The 19,481-nt window shown below is 40.4% G+C and overlaps 1 protein-coding gene across 3 annotated transcripts in view; it reads right to left on the reverse strand.

Annotated features, from left to right (window-relative positions):
• Positions 1-19,481, reverse strand: part of samd10b (sterile alpha motif domain containing 10b) — a 110,515-nt gene that overhangs the window by 16,079 nt on the left and 74,955 nt on the right. For 2 of the 3 annotated variants that reach the window (XM_079801845.1, XM_079801844.1), the window contains exon 4: positions 3,038-3,178. In XM_079801845.1, coding sequence (XP_079657971.1) covers positions 3,038-3,178 — 141 coding nt within the window. Of the gene's footprint in view, positions 1-3,037; positions 3,179-6,243; positions 6,275-19,481 lie in introns of all 3 variants that reach the window. The other variant, XM_079801843.1, reaches the window with a different exon arrangement.

Genomic DNA, 19,481 nt, shown 5'->3' on the forward strand with positions numbered 1-19,481 from the left:
TTTAATAGACCTGAGCTAACATGAAATAACATGAACAGCTGTATTTTTACTAACTAATGTTAAAAAAGTTGAATAAATAAATGTATTGCTCATTGTTAGTTAATGTTAGTTAATGCATTAACTAGTGGGATATTATACAACAGAACATTTCTGGTCTTCGAATTTGATTGGCTGATATTATATTATATTATATTGTATTATATTATATTATATAATTATCACATTTTGTCTGTTACTTAGTTCAGTTCTCATCCATTCCCTACCTGTCTGTTACATGGTTTCTGATTTGATGGCCATGAGTAGTCTCCTCTAGCCTGACGTCGTCATACTCAATTCTAGTCAGAATATGAGTCTGATTCTGCTCCGTTGGGCTGTGATTATGGGGCGTGTTTCAACCGAACCAGGAAAGACCTCGATTGAATAGACCTACAACCAATCAGAGCAATGGAGTGACGCATAACGTTAGTTGTCAAATGTCAACAGAACTCAACTGCACTGTGTTGCCAAGTCCACGGGTTGAAGCGACCCCAATTATGTGATATACAGACCCAGGAATGCGAATTTTAGCTGCCAGCCCTGCCAAAATAACACATATTTCACCCCCAAATGCCATTTTTTTCCGGAGAACCCCCGGAAAGCTATTGGGCTTGTTTTTGGCTAGTTTTGAGTAGCAACCGGGCGGGTTTTGTTGTAAAAACTTGGCAACCCTGTCTGCACGCACGCTGGAATAAGTAACGTTAGAAGAAAAAGATGAGTGTAAACTAACTTTGCCGGTGTTGTAAAAAAATAATTTAAGGATACACAGAGAACTTACCAACACGATCATCCTTTCTGAGAGAAATAGTAAAGGTGAATGCATATACGAACAAGTTCTCCGTTTAGGATTAGAACAAATTCAACCCAAGCGCCTTTGATGACGTGGATGATTACGTTACTGTTGATCATCTGTCCACCATCATCTAAAGCCCGCCCTGACAATTTCATTGGTCCAAACAGTTTCTGTTCGGGCATAATTACTCCTCTACGGATCAAGTCCAGACCGAACTGCCCGAGCTCAAATGTTGTGGGCGGGGCTAAGTTCGGCTGGCATCCAGGCTAAGTCTCCTTACTCCTATCGACCCCGCAGAGCTACTCCACACCCTCTTTCAAGATCGTCGGCCGATAGAGGAGTATGTACAGGAGTTTATTGAGCTCGCCCATCTAGTGCCCTGGAGCGATGGCACTTTGAAGACTCTTTTCTGGGTTGGGCTTGATGACCATCTCTTCCAGGTACCAGCAGCAGCTACCACATGTTCCCTCGTCCAGTATATGGAATATGTGCTGTGGTTGTCTCATCCCGTCATGGCCGCCTTCCCAGAGTCTCGTCCCGTCATGGCTGCCGTCCCAGAGTCTCGTCCCGTCATGGCCGCCTTCCCAGAGTCTCGTCCCGTCATGGCTGCCGTCCCAGAGACTCGTCCCAGAGTCTCGTCCAGTCGTAGCCGCCATCCCAGAGTCTTGTACCGTCGTGGCTGCCATGCCTGAGTCTTCAGCCAAGATGGCCGCCACGCCTAAGGCTCCAGCCCCTGTCCAGAGTCCCGAGATGTCTCCAGTCCTTGTCCAGAGTCCCGAGATGGCTCCAGCCCCTGACCCGAGGCCCGTCCACGGACTGAGAACCCAGTCCCAGAACTGCCGGCACTTCCCTGGTCCCCTGAGCTGCCAGCTTCGCCCTGGTCACCTGCACGGCTGGCATCACCCTGGAGGCTTCCTAACCTACCAGCACTGCTCTGCTCACCAGCCGGTGACACCCAGAACTTAAGGCCCAGAGTTGGACTCTTATGGAGTTTATTTTGCACCACGCCCCTATCACGAGCCCTCCCTCTTCAGTTGGACTATCTTTGTACGGCGTCAGAACGCGACTATTCAGGAGGGGGCGTACTGTCGCGTTTTGGGTTTGTTTTTGATGTGTTTCTCAGTTCATGTTTTAGTTTCTTTGTTAATCCAGTCTGTTAATTAGTTCAGTTCTCGTCCATTCCCTACCTGTCTGTTGCTATGGTTTCCGATTTGATTTGAGATTCAGTTCAGGTCTGTCTTAATTATCTCATCAGCTACTCTCTTTGCCTTCACGTATTTAAACCCTCAGTTTCTGTCTGTTCATTGTCTAGTATTATTTGAGTTCTATATGATTATGTGGCTGTACATTCTCATGTTTAATATTGGATTAAAGTCTCCTTCAGAAATTTCTTCATCGTGCACTTGATTACAGCCACCTAATCTGTGACAATTATATTATATTAATTATATTTGACTGGCTGATCATTTATTTATTACTTTAAAAAACCCTAAACATAAGTATTAAATAAAAAGAAAAAATATTGATATATTCCTGTCACTGGGTAAGCCTGTGACTATGAACACACACACACACACACACACACACACACATTTCGCACATACACCGGTGTCATGTTAACACGGTCTGTTTGCTGGCACTGACAATCATGTATACACGGACTTGTGTAACATTTGATGGTATTGTGTGTTTAAAGCTATTAAACGGCTCCAGAATTTTAGTATGGGGTGGGAAGTGCTGCTTGTGTCGAGCAGCTGCACGTACAGGTCAGATTTTGTCTTATTGATGTAGTTTATTTGACCATGTGTTTTGTGCAGTTTGTGTTTTGTTGCATTTAAGTTTTTGTTTTAGTTTTTTTGTGTTTTTCCAACAATTATTGGGTGACTGTCATCGTGTGGCAAATAAAAAGCACTCTTGAACCTGACCAGTGGCTTCCTCTGTCACTTTGGGCCTCCATCCGCTACTGCTATCTTAACAATTCCATTGCACAAAAAATTTAAATAAATAAATAAATAAAAATAATCTATTATATATATATATATATGTTTAGTCTAATTAAAATGGTGTAATTGAAAAACATTAGGTCTAACACAATCTTTTTGCCTATAATAAAATTGTAAATTGGGTTGAATGAGTCTATGTCTCATATGGGCCATCCTTGACAACTGTCAACAAAAGTTCTGTATGTTTCAGGTGTTGGACTCTCACCTCTGCTGAGCAGCTGTAGGTTGCGCACTTCCTCTCTGACCTGGAGCTGTAGGACCTGCTGCAGGACTTCCTGTCTCAATGCCTCTTGGATTATACCCATCCTCTCTAGCTTCTCTCCATTCAACCGCAACAGGGCACGACCTGAAAAAGTGTGTGAGAGAGAGGATGAATGACAGTTTAAAAAGTCAATGCCAGCTTTGTAAAATAGCTAGATGGCACAGAAAAGGATTATATCTGGAGAACATTTGATCAATAGTAGGGAATTGGTTTACGTTTCTTTAAATCCTCCCAGAAGCCATCAAATTAATGTCACAAGTCTTGCCAACAGAACAAGCCAACCCAAGAAAAAGTCTGTGAGATGTCCTGCGGCTTTCTGAATTTGAATCCAGGAACCTGACATGTAATAAGACTTTCCCTTCCTGCTGTACAGTTTTAGCTCTGCTGCTTTTAAGACATCTAATTTTGGCTAATATATCAGTTGTGCATAAAGCAATTCCAGAACATATTGTTATAAGCTCTGAGAAAAAAATCATCCAAAGTGACGGATGAAGAGAATGTCGACTATAAAAAAATAAACATAATAAATAGTCCTATTTTGTGTTTGTAAACAGCAATGACGTGTTTTGTGGGCAGAGCCTACCTGGTGGCAAACAATTACAGTTCTGCAGTATCACTCTATGGAAGCCACGTAATAAAACAATAAAAAGGTAATTTCGAGTTTATATTTCACAATTCTAAGAAGAAATATCAGATTGCAAGATATAAACTCGATATTCAGTTTTTTTCCCCTAAGAATTGTGGGTTTATATTCCCCAATTTTGACTTTTCCCCCTTCAGAATTGTGATATCTATGGAGCCCCGCACATGACATGCAAGAAAAAATAGTAGGCTAAATCGTCCACACGATTTACTAATTCGTTCCCTCGATTTATAGATTGTGCGCACGACTTTCTAATTAATTTGAGCGATCTACCCTGAGATTGACGATTTAGCCTGCTATTTAACCTAATTGCGCACAATTTCCTTTTTTTCTTGCACGTCATGTGCGGGGCTCCGCAAATATCAGCTTGCAATTGCAAGAAAAAAGTCAGAATTGTGTCTAAAAATTGTATGTTACCTATATAAAACGTTACAGGTTTAAACATTATTTCATGCTGTAACTGTAAAGCTTGTATGACAACAAAGCACATGGACACACCTGGTTTTCAGACCAGCACACCCATGGGTGAACAGATTGGCGCGAGTGCATTTGCTATATAAACAACGTGGTGCTGGACGTGAAATGATAACTGCGTCGGGCTGAAACTAGCAAAATACACTTGCCTGCCATCGTATTGTGCTGGGTGTATAATAGGGCGCTTAGTTTGTTATTTATCACATGTATTTCTTTGAGTTCCCGTCTGTCTTCTGTCTCCATGGTCACACTTCATTATGAGTTTGTTAGGTTAAGGTGTGTTTAATTATCACCTTGTTATCTGCACTTCTTAAGTTCCTGCTTTTCTTATGTTCATTGTCCGGTCTGGTATATATGTCAAGCGTGTGTGTTGCTAAAGCTGTCTCCTGGATTGTTATCATTAAAACTTCATGTTGGAATACTATTGATCTCATTCATCTGTTTGCCAGCAACCTGTTTGCATTAATTAGTTTGTCGAAAAGGTGACCAATCGCATGAGTCGAAACAACAACAACAAACTACTGGAGACTCAATAACGATAGATGCACTGTACGCGTGTGTGAGAGGGTTAAGAGATACACACAACTCTTAGTTTAAACCAGTACTTATCACTTATAACTTCTGGAGAGAAATAGCACAGATACGCTAAGTATTCACGCCAAAACTTAAGTATAGTTAAGGCTTAAGTTGTAACATGCTATAGTAGAATCTCTCATTTGCACAACAAATCTCTTATGAGTAGGGTTGGGTATCGTTTGGGTTTTTTTTCGATTCCGGTGCCAAACCGATACTTTTAAAACGGTTCCGGTGCCTAAACGGTGCCTGAACCGATACTTTTTTTTTTTTAAAGGCCACCAAACGAGGTGGATGACATTAAATGGCTTTATTTATTTATTTATTATTTAAATTGAACCATTTATTAAAAGTTTAATGTATACTTAAATGTATGAATATAAATAAATACAAAACACAATTTACTTATTTACAAATTATAATTGACATATTTACAAATTCACAGTAAAACCTAAGCCACCCAACTACAACAAGCCTAATATAACTCTAAACAGTTACAGTAATAACAGCAGTCGTCTGTATTCTTGCTCTGCTACAAACCAGCTTCGAGCTTCAGCTTTATTTTGAAATATGATCATATTCTCTGGCTAAATATTTTTGAACACATCGCCTTAATGTTTCCATGGTGACGCGTCATGTTTCTCACATGACACACAGCAGCCGCTGACAGCTCAGCTGTATCGGGTTTATTTCGTTTTTTCTTTTTATTCAAAATATTCACAAACTTCTTAACTGTGTCACGAACTATCTGATGTTCAAATGTGTGAGTGAATGTGTGTTAGTTGATCTATAAAGCGCAATGGGCGGCGCCATGTTAGTTTGCGCCTCAGAATCGGATCTGTCGGATTTACAACACTTGAGTTCATTCTCGTCTCACGAAATACATGAAAGTAAGTGACCAGTGAACTGGAAGAAGAATAGAGTAAACAATATAGTTACTATATAATGTGCATTTATCTGATGTGAATAAAACACGTAACGTTAGTCAAATTATAACCGTCTGAAAGGATTGTCATTGCCGCTTTCATAGACATCAGTGTGTGTTTTTTGCTAGTAGCCTACTTATGAACATTTAAATGTCTGAAACCTGAAATAAACATGATGTCGTTGAAAACACTGAATAGTTGTCATGAGTTGTGATGTGACGAGCGCTGAGCGTCTGTCTCTGGCTCAGCCAAAGCGCGAAAGCACGTTTGAATTTTGGCACCGAAATGAGGAACCGAAATCTGCGTTCTGATTCGGTCCGGTACATACCGGTTATATAAGTACCGGTGCCATATTGGAACCGGATTTCGGTACCCAACCCTACTTATGAGGATCCATTTCAGTTAGTATGCTACCTCAGAAGTCAGCTGCCTATGTAAGCAGTAGACAGCAAAGCAGGTGACTAGTTTTGCAACAGAGAGTTTATTTACATCAGCAGTCAGACAGGCAGACGACGTACAGCCTGATCACGTACCTCACTGTCCCGTCACTGTCAGAGCCTCGTCCTTCAAAAAACATCACAAAGCAGGAGAATTTATTGTCATTTGCCCCGAATGCGCTCGCTCTAATTAAGCGCATAAATCATCTTGTTCTCTCTTACAATATAATCATCCATCCTCATTCTTACCTGGCAAGTACACAGACACCTCCTCACAAGAACGCCAGACATACAGTTTACGTAACGAGAGTCTATTTTAGGCCTCATTAATGAATGTGTTGAATTTCCGCACATATTGCTTTGTGCAATGATTACTAATGAAGTCGGTTTACGTAAGGCCCATTTTGCGACCTTGGATGAGCCTATTGATTTGTGTGGTGTGTGTCCAGGAACATGTGCACTGGACAGCTATTCCCCACCGTAAATGAAACATAATGACCTTAATAACAGCTGGCTGTGGCTATTTCTCTGATGATGTAGAGGAATTGGAGAGATGAGTGCAGTGTGGTTTGGGGGGTTCAGAGACTGGATAGCGATGATTACAATTTTACAGATCATTTACAGGACTTCAAGAGCTGTCCCTTGAGAGAAACCACTAACCGGCGTTTAATTACTTTCTCATAAGTGAGATTTGGAAACAGAAACTTGTATACGCTCAGAAACGGTGAATGACTCATCTTGGTTTTTCAGTGGTTAGAGGCAGAAAGGTTGTCTTTCACATCAGCTAGAAATAACATGACAAGCATAGCCTTCCTTTGTCAACATGAACAGAAAGTTTAGTAAGACCTCCATAGACATTTGGGCAACCTATACCTACATCCAAAGACGTAACTTTACATACAATTCACTGCAGTTTCCAGCTGAAATGAACACTAGTGACAGTAAAACACCAACAACGTCTATTTAATTCCACATAAATTGTGATTACAGGAGCAGATTATTGATTAATAAAGACTTATTCTCATGCGGTTGCTTGCACAATGCTTATGACCTCAAAGCACTTTACCATAGTGCACAGTTTGTAAACTAACTAATACATTTTGATGTTTTAAGCACACCATCAGCTCCATATGTGTGGCTTTTCTAGCATACCAGCAGCCATATCACCCTGCAGCCCAAGACTGGTTTCCCACTGAAGCTAAGCAGGGCTGAGCCTGGTTAGTACCTGGATGGGAGACCAATTGGGAAATTGACCAATTGGGAAAACCAGGTAGCTGCTGGTAGAGGTGTTAGTGAGGCCAACAGGGGGCGCTCACCCTGTGGTCTGCGTGGGTCCTAACACCCCAGTATAGTGATTGGGGCACTATACTGTAACAAGCACCGTCCTTCAGATGAGACGTTAAACCGAGGTCCTGACTCTCTGTGGTCATTAAAAATCCCAGGATGTCCTTCGATAAAGAGTAGGGGTGTAACCCCGGCATCCTGGCTAAATTTGCCCATTGGCCTCTGTCCATCATGGCCTCCTAATCATTCCCATATATACAGATTGGCTTCATCACTCTGTCTCCTCTCCACCAATCAGCTGGTGTGTGGTGGGCGTTCTGGCGCAATATGGCTGCCGTCACATCATCCAGGTGGATGCTGCACATTGGTGGTGGTTGAGGAGATTCCCCCTTCTATATGTAAAGCGCTTTGAGTGCCTAGAAAAGCGCTATATAAATGTAACAAATTAATTATAATCATAGTAAACCTGCTCAGTAGCTCACCTAATACAGCACTGAACTTGTGATGTTCAGAGAGTCTCGTGAAACACAGATCATGGTAAAAGAGCTCAAAGACTAAAATGGCATGAGTGCTTCAGCCAATACGCTTTTATCTCTTGTTTGCTTTTAGATGCTTCACACCTTCACACTTCCACTGTCAGGCCAAACGGTTCAAAGAACGGTAAGGAACAGTTTTAACTCATCACAATAAGTAATTTTCAACTTTTTATACAAGATTCAAATAATTTTAAATTCAGTTTAATGTAAGTTAAGTTGAAATTACTTAAAGGCACAGTATGCAATTTTTCGCCGCTAGAGGTCTCTAATTCAAAACAAAGGCATAGCTTAATGACGCCTGGATTTCGCAGAGCTTTTATTAGACACAGACGAGCGTTTCCGCTTCTTCCGCTTATACATCCGGTTTTATCATATTAGATATATTTGAGTGTGTTGAAAGTTATGTTATAATGCTTCTCTCTGTATGTTCGATATTAGGCATGATAAAACATGGTACTCACGGTAAATCAAGAAAACGAGATGTAAACAGTAAGACTAACTGTGTTACGCTGTAACAATGATTCGTTTTCTGTAGATTAATGTCTCCAAACAGTTGCTCACCTGTCTAATAAAACACAATATTAATGTGTCTTTGGTGTTTCCATGGTTTCTACAAAATAAAACTGGAAATCGATGGTAACGCAGGTATGATATCATTGATCACGCTCCGTGTCCTGGCTAAATTTGCTTATTTCTCTGGATTTAATCATTCTTGGAAACATTTGGGATACTGTAAGTACACATGTCAACAAAATATATAATATTGTTCTAGGTATTTTTGGGATAGTTTAATAAAAAATCTTACATATTGTGACATTCAAGTTGATGGTTCTTAAAAATATTTGGGGCAGCAACTTTTTACAGAGTTATATTTTTACTTGAGCTTGGATCGGCACAACACGATTACAAGCCATATTCTACCCAGAATTCTCAGCACGGTTGGCTACTGTGTTGGTTGGTATGCATGTAGTGACATTGTCTCTCAGGATCTTGTCTGTTGCCTGGTTATTTGCACGTTATTTGAGCGAGGTGAACACAAGTTAATAATAAAATTAAAAGAAATACCTGATCATCCTCCATAACGCGGTCACTATTTAAATCTCATACCAACATCCATACCGGCTGGCCCTGATCGGCATGGAATGGAACGGTTAAAGACCCCTTGTGGTGAAAATCAAGTTTTTCCGCATATACTAAATGAAGCAAGGGTGTACAGTTACATTCAAGCTATTTTAAAGTATGACTATTTTTCATTTTGTATATACAGTATATATATATATATATATATATATATATATATATATATATATATATATATATATATATATATATATATATATATATATATATATATATATATATATATATATATATATATATATATATATATATATATATATATATATATATATATACACTCACCTAAAGGATTATTAGGAACAATTTCTCATTAATGCAGTTATCTAATCAACCAATCACATGGCAATTGCTTCAATGCATTTAGGGGTGTGGTCCTGGTCAAGACAATCTCCTGAACTCCAAACTGAATGTCAGAATGGGAAAGAAAGGTGATTTAAGCAATTTTGAGCGTGGCATGGTTGTTGGTGCCAGACAGGCCGGTCTGAGTATTTCACAATCTGCTCAGTTACTGGGATTTTCACGCACAACCATTTCTAGGGTTTACAAAGAATGGTGTGAAAAGGGAAAAACATCCAGTATGCGGCAGTCCTGTGGGCGAAAATGCCTTGTCGATGCTAGAGGTCAGAGGAGAATGGGCCGACTGATTCAAGCTGATAGAAGAGCAACTTTGACTGAAATAACCACTCGTTACAACCGAGGTATGCAGCAAAGCATTTGTGAAGCCACAACACGCACAACCTTGAGGCGGATGGGCTACAACAGCAGAAGACCCCACCGGGTACCACTCATCTCCACTACAAATAGGAAAAAGAGGCTACAATTTGCACAAGCTCACCAAAATTTGACAGTTGAAGACTGGAAAAATGTTGCCTGGTCTGATGAGTCTCGAATTCTGTTGAGACATTCAGATGGTAGAGTCAGAATTTGGCGTAAACAGAATGAGAACATGGATCCATCAGGCCTTGTTACCACTGTGCAGGCTGCAGATGGTGTAATGGTGTGGGGGATGTTTTGTTGGCACCCTTTAGGCCCCTTAGTGCCAATTGGGCATCATTTAAATGCCACGGCCTACCTGAGCATTGTTTCTGACCATGTCCATCCCTTTATGAACACCATGCCCCCATCCTCTGATGGCTACTTCCAGCAGGATAATGCACCAGGTCACAAAGCTCAAATCATTTCAAATTGGTTTCTTGAACATGACAATGAGTTCACTGTACTAAAATGGCCCCCACAGTCACCAGATCTCAACCCAATAGAGCATCTTTGGGATGTGGTGGAACGGGAGCTTCGTGCCCTGGATGTGCATCCCACAAATCTCCATCAACTGCAAGATGCTATCCTATCAATATGACCAACATTTCTAAAGAATGCTTTCAGCACCTTTTTGAATCAATGCCACGTAGAATTAAGGCAGTTCTGAAGGTGAAAGGGGGTCCAACACAGAATTAGTCTGGTGTTCCTAATAATCCTTTAGGTGAGTGTATAATGTCATTTTGGTGATCAAAGATGAGTTTTAAGGGATTCAATTACTGACTAAAGGGGGACTTTAAAGGTCCCATGGCATGAAATTTTCATTTTATGAGGTATTTCAACATTAATATGAGTTCCCCTAGCCTGAATATTGTCCCCAAGTGGATAGAAATGTTGATCGGTGTAAACCCGAGTTCTGACTGTCTCTCTCTGCCTTTGAGAAAATGACAGGCCAGACGAGCCAATCCTGAAGTCTCCTGGTTTGACGTCCAAGCAGGAGCGGTTTCCTCCCTTTCCCCCGCCCAGAGAATCTGGCACGCCCATGCAAACACTCGAGATCATTAACGTTACTTGTGAACGAGTGAACACTGGCAGTTTCTCAGTGTTTGGATGTACAAATGAAAACGGAAGTCTTTCTTCAGTTCCTTCTGATCTGTGATCATTGATTTCTTATGTGTAGCTTATTATTTATTATTTGTGGACACGCAGCGGCTTCTCTCTCTCCCGACAGAACGGTGTTTTCGTGTTTTATATCTTGTGAGTCAGTGTTTTTGTACGTCCTTGTCGCGTCTATCTGTTCTAAAATGTGCATACAGTCTTTTCTGTTTAACATCAGCAGTCACATCTTTAGAGAGAAACTTCACGCACGCCGAAGCTCGGCCTCCAACATCCCCGACCCCCAGTACTGCATCTGGCCCACAGCGGAGGAGCCAAACGCGGCGTGAGATTAAGCAGAAGGGGGGTAAGCGTGAGGGTATCCGGCTAGGCTAGCCAGCTTTCCCCACAATAAACTGGATTAACGTTACATTCGATTACAGCTGTTGTGTCTTTGTTTGCGCTGTGTAAGTTACTCAATGCGCGTCAATGACGCTATTCATATGATTGGAACATATCTAGAAATAATGCTATACTCAACACTTACTAACTCGTTCATCTCGCTGTAATGGTACATTGCATGTGTTACAAAGTTGGTAGAATAATGATGAAGAGGACTCGGTGTGACTGGGACTCGTGTTTATTCAGAACTCTCAGATACAAACACAATAAACTCGCGCTGACTGACAGCGCTCTCATAACTCAGTAGTTACTATAAATAACTTTGTTAGCAATCGCTTCGTCTCCGTGATGTCCGGTTCGCGAACGAATCATTCTTTTGAATCGGTTCTTTTTTAGTGAACCGAACCAGTTCACCAAATCGGACTGAATCGTTCTAAACGGTTCGCGTCTCGAGTCAGCGCTGATCCATAATTTACTAAAGTTACTAACTTTCTGACATGAGTGACAGCCCCTCCGACTAGAAATAAACTAATAACCTGAAGTATATGCTAGTAACTACAACAGTTCACCCTGAACTGAGACATGCTGAGAGAACTGATGAGAAGTGAACACAGGTCCATCCGTCTCTCTGGCAGACTCGTGCCTGCTCGTGCCTCGTTAAACCACGCCCCCTCCGCTCATTTAAAATGCAAAGATGTCAGCCAATCACAACAGTGGGCGTTTTTACTGAAGTCTCACAGCAGACACGCCTCTTGAAGCAGGGCATTCAGCCACAGGGCAAACAGCAGTATAGAAAAAATGCCTTTTATTTCTAAATTATGACATTTTATGATGTAAAAATCATACTAATAATATAAGTACACCTCAGAAAACACTATAAAATAATAGAAAAATGCCATGCCATGGGACCTTTAAGCAACGAATACGGTTTGGTCCATTTGTGGAAAAGTTGCTTTTGTTAATATTACTGAGTTGGTTTAGTGTACGCAATTTTCATACTCACTCACTGGACATTTCATTTCCAGACTGTCAAGATGTGTACAATAACCAACTTGTTAAAACTTTGCCATTTCCGCATTCATCTGTTCTGAATACATGCTTTTTGTGCCACTCACTGGACTCACTGTCGCGAAACGTGCAAGCTGCAACTTAATATTTTACAGAAATGTCGCCAGAGGCCCATTTTTTTCAATGAGCCTGGGTTGTATTCAGCCTGGTCGGGCATTTGACCGGGCCAAAGACCAGCAGGGATGCTGATGAGCTGCAGAAACAATGCATATTAGCTTGTACTGGTGCTATCACAAGCAAAGATGCTCTCCACACAGCAAGCACAGAATGATGCTACAACTGCAAGCCAGACTCATGGATATACTGTCACAATCTAATTGTGCTGTGTCGCGCCTGACTACGCAGCACGCATCCAGTGTACAGATGGTGCAAACATCTGTGCCTAGATGCCCAAGGCATGCCAATGTCATAATCCGACCTTGGTCAGGACATAATGAAAGGCTCGTCACTCTTTCGTCACAGCCACAGTGATGCAAGAGGCAAGATGAAGCAGTAGATGAAGTGAGCGTTTTGCTACTTGATAATGACTTGCTACTTGCTATTACTAATCAAAAGCAGGTGGCATTCATAATTTAGAAGGCAACATTCTCATTCTAAACAACCTTTTATTGGACAAAAAATCTGGATACACCCATGAATGTAAGAAAAGTAAAAGTGTAAATCTGTTCTGTATTTTATAACTTTAAGGAGAACACTGGCATATAAATTATCTCGAAACTAATAGACACACTGACTCAAAGCTTTCAAAGCAATTTCAATTTTATTGGGTCTTTATTGTGATTTGCTGTACAGTGGAAGAGATCAGCTGCAAAACTGAAGCAATTTTACAGAAATATCTATGGTTAAAGAGATAAAGGAGCGGCCAGTGTGAGAGGACACCTGTTTGTGTGTGTGTGTGTGTGTGTGTGTGTGTGTATGTTTGAACAATAAAGAACAAAGCCCTTAACTTGAATCGCAAGGTGAATTACAAACAGAGAGAGAAAGAGAAAGAGAGAGATGACAAAGGCAAAGCGAGGCCTGGAACACCATACTGAAATGGCCCATCCTCAGCATATTACAGTAAATCACTGCAATTCACAGGATACCACTTTATTAAGCTTTGTCTCTTGCTATATATCTATCATATACAGTAGGAATCTCCACCTATAATATCCAGAAAACTTCAACAGGAATAGGAAGTGCCTTTTCCATTTCGGAAAGGTGATTTTTAAAGTCAATTTCTGTACAATTGTGAAAGTAAATTGCAGTGGCCAAATTAAATGAATGTGTTGAGATATCCTGAACCTGTGATGGAGCGGAACAAAATTTAAACCAAAATGCCTATTGTTCTGCAGCTCTCTCAGTTATCAAGGTGTGCTGCTCGCCCTGTTATCTCCTGTGTGGAGATAACATGCTTGACAAATCATATGACGAATGAAGAAACAACAAATTATGAATGTTAAAGAGCACCTATCATGGCATTTAAAATGTTCCAAATATTGTTTTAGAAGTCCCCAACAACAGTTTTGCATGCATGCAATGACAAAAAAGACTTTAGTTTTCTTATAATATGCATTTATTTTTACCTGTTTTGACAGCGATTCTCAAATGATTCCTTTAGTGATTCACTTTTCAAAACCCCGCCTTTACGTGACGCTAATCTGCGGTGATTGGTCCGATGACCCAGTCAGTTGTGATTGGTATAGTCTGTGCAGATATTTTCGGAAACGGAACGCCCATCAAAGTCTTATAGTGACAGTAATTTGTTAATATGTGTCAGGAGTTATGAATATGAAAACCGCGTCTGTACCGTTTGATTGTAATATGAGCCTCAGCTGATCTCATTCATAAAAAACTCCTCTATTCTCCTCACGAAGACTCGCGACAAATCAACATCCCTCAGGGCTTTTAGTTCAAAAGTGTGCAGATGAGGAGACATATTGATAGATTCTCATATGTCTGTGTCAAATTTCTAAACAGAGGAGTATTTTTTATTCAATACTTCCTCAAAATGCGCAGATAGCCTATTCATGAGCGATTGAGTCTCTTATGTGTTGTTTTCAATTCATACTGGCAGCCGGAGGGCGCTCTGTGCACATGTAGTCCATGTACAGACAGACGAAGAAGATACCATGTGCCATAATAGAAGTCCATAATAAAAGCTTCCTGAGATCGCGAAACATACATTTGACGACTAATAAACACTCAATCGCGACGATGTATGGTTTATCTTCAAGCCACTTAGTCTTCAAATGCTCATCCTTGGGCAGATGAAAAAAGTTTGCTTTTGAGTCGCACTTCAGAACACAGCGTCTCGTCGCCATGATGTTTTCTAGTTTTCACTGGCGTCTTGGAGCGCAATAAGTGGGCGTATCGTATTCAAATAACTTGACAAGTTGACGTCATCTAGTCAGAGAAAAAGCTTCGGTCTTCTAACGATTCTTAAAAATGACTCAGAGTCGACTCTTACTTTTGAAAGAAAATAACTATAAATACGGTGCACTGTCATATTTCAAAACTATGCAGGATGTTTTTGTTCACTTAGATCTATGTTACACACTACATGAAAGGTAAATTTCAAAATTCTATGATAGGTGCTCTTTAAATGAGAGTAGAACTGGACCAAACGGCTCAAAAGTTGTGATGTCACATTTTCTGGAGGTAAATAAGTAGTGTGACGGTGGGCATCAAATTTCATAGACAGATACATCCAGTTCCATTTATTTATTATACATCCAGTTTCATTATCAGTTGTTTTTATATGTATGTGACTGATCTAGGGTCCTATCATTTACCCGGCGCAATACGGTGCCAGGCGCGACACAGGTGTTTTTTGCTAGTTTCAGCCTGACACAGTTATCATTTTCACGTCCTGCACCACGTTATTTAAATAGCAAATGCATTCGCGTCCATCTGTTCACCCATAGGCGTGCTGGTCTGAAAACCAAGTATGTTCAGGTGCATTGCTGGCATGTTGCTATTTGAGGAACTGAAAACGACTGCGCCATTGACCAACAAAAATCTGGTCTAAAGTCAATAGCGTATTTTCCTGTGTTATTTAAAGAGCGTGTTAGTAATATGCGCCTATATGCGGGTACACAACGTGTGTACACTGTTTATTACACACATAGAGAAGCAGCACAAAAACATTTTTATATATTAATAATAAAAGGATCCCTCTCTGGAGAAGTGTTCAGTTTATCCGCTAGCAAATTACGCCGTGTAAATAGTGAATCCGCCATGGTGCGAGCGCAACTGGCTTTTAAAGGGAATGGAGATGAGACTCTGATTGTTTTATTACGCCCAAAACACACCCATGACTCATTAAGAGAATAGGGACAACCCTTTTGGCCCATGTGCCTGGCGCACCGACCATTTTTCCCGTTGTTAAACTAGCAAAAGTGGATCCGGACACAGCCTAAGTGCATCTGCACTTTAGACCATGCGCTCAGATCGTTAAAATAGGGGCCCTAGTGTCAGCTGGACCACTTAAACACAGTTTATCATGACTGTGATAGTTTTAAGAAATATTTTACAAAAAATAATATAATTACTGTATATTTTAATATGTATTTTAAAGTAAATATAACATTTTCATAGTAAATAGATACATACTGGAAAAAATACAGAAAAAAACAGTAAAAAAGTTGGTTAACTATTAGTTCAGTCACTAGATGCTAGATGTAAACTCTAGATGAAGCAGGCTTATAGGTCCTTTACATGCAATCTGCAAGAAATCACATCATTACCGCATGGCACAGGCTGATTGGCCTCTGCTGATCCTGCAGCCAATGAGATAGCTTGCTCAACATTTAAATAGCCAAAACTACTTTAAAAGTTGTCATGATTGAACTGTAAGTTATCTTATACTATATACATTAATACATTAATTATTAAAGGTACACTATGTAACTTACAATATGGAGTCAATACCCCATCAAACCTTGTTCCTAAACATGTTTTTGTCTTACCCTGATTCACTATGGTAAACCCGTTGTGTGTGTGTTCATATTTTAGACCTGATGTGATGGTTTTTGTGGGAAACTGTGTACATACGTCACTTGCCCGTGTGTGGCTACTTTGGGACGTGTATGGGATGGGAGTGGCATAGGTTAGTTGTCAAAACTAGCGAGAAAGGTCAACATGGAGCAGCTAAATCGCCAACCTTCGGGGAATCGCACGTTTTAAACACACACCGAAAAGAGGAGAGTCTGCCAGCAAAATACCAGAACCGGACAGAGCTCGTAATATAACAAGAATCAACATTGGCTTGGCTTTTCAGAGATGGCGAGGTATTTGAAATGTTGTTAAAGCGACTTGGAGATGGTGTTTTTATTAGTCAAATTGGCATATGTAGCTCTCTAACAGAGTTCACATTGAAGTATTATCTATTGTGAAGGGCCATCTTCATTCGCACAGTCACGCAGAGCCGAAGCACAACCAAAACAATGTTCTTCTGCAAAATGCATGCATTTTTGTTTTTAACCTCTAAAAAGTTACATAGTGTACCATGAACATTATATAACTCAATAAAATATACACTTAAGTTGTAAAATATACAGGCACCAATATGCAATCATGTACTGCAGTACTTAAAAACATGTTCACAGTTTTTTTGTTTGTTTTTTAAACGGTGAATTTCTGGCAACCACAGCTGCCTTTTTTTTTTTTGAGTAGCAAAAATGCATGCGCTCCATATGTAGGAAAACAGGCTGCACTACATTATACTGTATAAAAGAGGTTATATACAGGAAATAAATGCAGGTCCAAACCAGGAATTCAATGCATTATCATCATTATTATTCATTATGAATTCTGTATTTCATGTTTGCCAAAATAAAGCCATCTAATTCCGAACAAATTCATATTCTTCAAGCTAATGTAACAACCTTTCAAACTGCACTCTCCATACATCCATCTTCATGCTAAAAAGCACCAATTATCAAAGTATATCTTGTTAAGCCTGATGTATAGGCTGTTAAATCAATTCCTGGTGTATTTAACTACTGGGGGCTTATGGGGTATTATTGGACAGAGATGACCCACTGACCCAACCTCCAGTTGCCCCTGGGGCTTTAGGGGACAGTCATGGGCCAACACTGACCCAGTTTCCAGCTCAGAGAATTCACGCATCGCTGTGGGGATTGCATTCGCTTCCCAGTCACTCACAATAGGCTGGGATGAACAATTAGAGCATGGGTGATGCTAACAGCATTACACAGGATAATGGAAACGTCCGTGACCGGCCAGAGGTGCTACTTGAGGCTGATATTTGGACTATCTTTTCTAAGATGCATTGTATTTTTCATTGTGATATGGCGCTTTGATGCCGCACAACATTGAGGGGCTTGCTTTATGAACCTCTAAAATGCACACCCACTAATTCAGTGCTTTTAAATTCAGCCCTCCAGAAACACTGTATCCAGAATTGCTGTTTGTCTGAGGCTTTTGTGTAGCAGCAGACAGCACAGGTGAACAGAGCAGAAATGAATTCCCTGCAGACAGGTTTAATGTGCTCCCAAATAACACCCTGAAGATAGTGATAGAGGTGCTGTCAGAAAACAAGATGAGGTGGAGTATAGAGGAAAAAGAAAAATGGCTTCAAACTGTTGGTCTTAAAAAGTACACTTTGTTCTTTCGGTTTATCTTACATTTATGACAAAAAAAAAAAGACATTCAGTTACTTCGTGATATTTTTTGAAGTTTTTTGGCTTTTAGAAGGAATATGTTAGCCTAACTGTTATCCATAAGCTAGCATGCTCCAAAACAATGACAACGTTTGCATTTAGAAGATATAAGTGCCAATATGGATCAATGATTTACGACGACATCACTCTGCACTTCAGCTTCTCATCAGATTTTCTGTCCAATCAAATGCTCTCTAGAATCTGAAGCCCCGCCCCTACACTATAAATAGACGCTGAATCTGCGGCTAAAATCGGTCACTTGTTCACTCATTTACTATTTTCTACATGTGAAACCCATTTGAAATCTGCACAGAATGCTGTATTTTAACGCGATATGGAGGAGAAATGGTTAGAGACTGCCGCTTTACTGAGCTCAACGGCTCTGGCCGAACTATGACATAAACAAAACGCTATTGGCTATTTTAAAAAGGGGAGGAGCTGTTCGATTAGTCCTGCCCTGTCTTCCTGTTTCAGGGGAAATTACGTCAACACTAATGCTGCGTGTTTCAAGGCACTTCAGTGGGCCTTTAACGTTTGTTTTGCCAACTTTTAGGAGTACACTAGTACAGCAATGACCTTAAAGTTAACAGACACTGACTAACAGCTACAAAACTGCCATTTGGATTTCATGGGCTCTTTAAGATTCATTTAAAAAGGTGCAGTACTTACTAGAAATGAATCTGGACGCAGTGGAAGGCAATTCACACTTGCAGCTGTTAAACATCTGACTCAAAAGACCAATAACTATTTTGGAGCAGAAACAGTCTGTGCCTGAAGCAAATGACGGTCTTGTCTGACATGAGTCAGTGTTTTACAGTGTGTGTAACAGTGCTTCAAGCCACAGTGCCAATGACCCAGGGAAAATGACACGCGCAAACACTCGCTTAGAGACACACACCATCTTATAAAGATGGTTGATATATGAAGCAATAAATAATAGCGCAGATAATAGAATAAGGCCTCTAGCCGGTGTCGGTGCCCGGATGAATTACTTAAAGGGGCATTTGGAGGGGGCACACATTCTTCACTCCAACCTAACTAAATGTAATGCTGCTAAAATGAGTGCTTGTGCTCTAGCGTCACTGTCTGAAGGACAGGAAGATTCACGGCATGCATACATAACCCTAAAAACATACGAACGTTAGAAGCACCAACTGCACAGAAAAAAAAGACCCACTAAATCACAATTGATTTTGATCAATTGGCTAAACTTAATAAACAAATTATTTATTAAACGATTATTTGTACACACAGACAGTATGAGCTGTGTGTACAAATGTTTAAAGGGTTAGTTCACCCAAAAAGGAAAATTCTGTCATTAATTACTTACCCTCATGTCGGTCGACACCCGTAAGACCCGATGGCCTCGAAGCGTTATGAATCAACGAGT

This window comes from Gobio gobio (genome assembly GCF_949357685.1).
Source record: "Gobio gobio genome assembly, chromosome: 21".
Classification (NCBI taxonomy): Eukaryota; Metazoa; Chordata; class Actinopteri; order Cypriniformes; family Gobionidae; genus Gobio; species Gobio gobio.